At 32.1% G+C, this 1,468-nt stretch overlaps 1 protein-coding gene across 1 annotated transcript in view; it reads right to left on the reverse strand.

Annotated features, from left to right (window-relative positions):
* Window positions 1-1,259, reverse strand: part of LOC108975402 (insulin receptor substrate 1-like) — a 67,165-nt gene extending 65,906 nt beyond the window's left edge. Inside the window, exon 1 of the mRNA XM_018943872.1 lies at window positions 923-1,259. Coding sequence (XP_018799417.1) covers window positions 923-1,008 — 86 coding nt within the window. The 5' untranslated portion in view covers window positions 1,009-1,259. The remainder of the gene's footprint in view (window positions 1-922) is intronic.
* Between the last annotated feature and the right edge of the window lie 209 nt (window positions 1,260-1,468).

Below are 1,468 nucleotides of genomic sequence, written 5' to 3' on the forward strand. Positions count from 1 at the left end.
AAGTGTTAAATGATGCGACAGAGGAATCCCTTTTTGAAGAAGACATAGGAAGTGAGAATCTTCTGAATGAATTGGATTCTATTGAACTTGCTAATATACACCTTGTGGGATGTGCAGCACAGACTCTGCAGCTGTGCGTATTCGATGTGAACAAAACAAAGGAGATCGCCGATAAAAATAAGCGCCTGTCGCACATTATGCAAATCGCTGTGCACAGAAAGGTAAGTATAGGTAAGTAATGATAAGTTATATATATCTAAATATATATTTATATATATATATATTGTCCATACTTTTTATAAAATCTAAGCAGACGAATACAATCGCTCGACGTTGCGACGGAATTCAACCTATTTAATGCCAAAAAATTAATGGATTTAAAGGATTTCCTGACAACGCAGTCTTATATTTGTGTAGATGCCGATTGGGATTGGATTGACACTTTCAGTGATACATACCAGGCAACCCTAAAGCTATAATACAAAGATTTAGCTTATACTGAGTTCTTCGTAGTATGGATGGAAGTACGAAAAGTGAAATGTGAGAGTAGCCACAATTTAATTAAAAAAAAAAACAAAAACTATCGACACAGATAAAAATAAGAGAAAAAACATTGTTAGAAAATGATGCATTGTTGGCAGCCATTTACATGGATCCTCGGGTAAATTGTATGTTGTCGAACTATCAGAAATCGTTAGCAAAGGCTAATTTAAAAAAAATAGCTTTTCGTTTATTTCAGTTGAAAGAAGTAAGCTGTATGTCGTAGAATGTTTGAAATTTGGGTCCTGTTTTGTTTATATTGTAGTTTAGAAAAACTATGTTTATAATTAAAATTGTCTTCGTCAAAAACTAATACATGTACTAAACTAAAATCCAAGAAACATTTTATACTTATTATCGCTTTATTATTTAATGCACATACACGAAATGTTCCAGCGCTCGAAACTCCTGTGCGTGAAGAGATGTTTGCTTCCCCTGTTTTATCAATTCTTTCAACTGTATCCTCATCTGAAGAGAAGTCGCTGTTCTCTTGTGTCAGAAAGCAAAAGAGATCCTGTTTCTGCAAAACTTGTCAAATTTTACGCTGACATCGAAAACTTCGACGTAACATTTGGTCGCTTGTCATTAAATTGGAATATATTGGAATTTTTTAATGATTTGCAGCTTACGATTCCGCATATAAGTGCACTAGCGCAGGTTGTGCTGGCTACACCTGCTACGCAAGTGTCCGTTGAACGGGCATTCTCAGTCTTACCTAGTTATTACTAGTTATAAAGCTTAACACATAATATCTAAAAAATATTACAAAAAAAATATATATAATGTATGTAAAAATTAAAAAAAAAATTTAAAACAACATTGTCTGAAACTTTTTTTTTCTTTTTGATAGCATTTTGTTATATGGAATATGGAATCTAAATGAATTTTGTTAACAAAAATATTTGAAAATAAAATTAAATTATTCTAT

Source organism: Bactrocera latifrons, unplaced genomic scaffold, assembly GCF_001853355.1.
Source record: "Bactrocera latifrons isolate USDA-ARS-PBARC rearing strain unplaced genomic scaffold, ASM185335v1 scaffold_640, whole genome shotgun sequence".
Lineage (NCBI taxonomy): Eukaryota > Metazoa > Arthropoda > Insecta > Diptera > Tephritidae > Bactrocera > Bactrocera latifrons.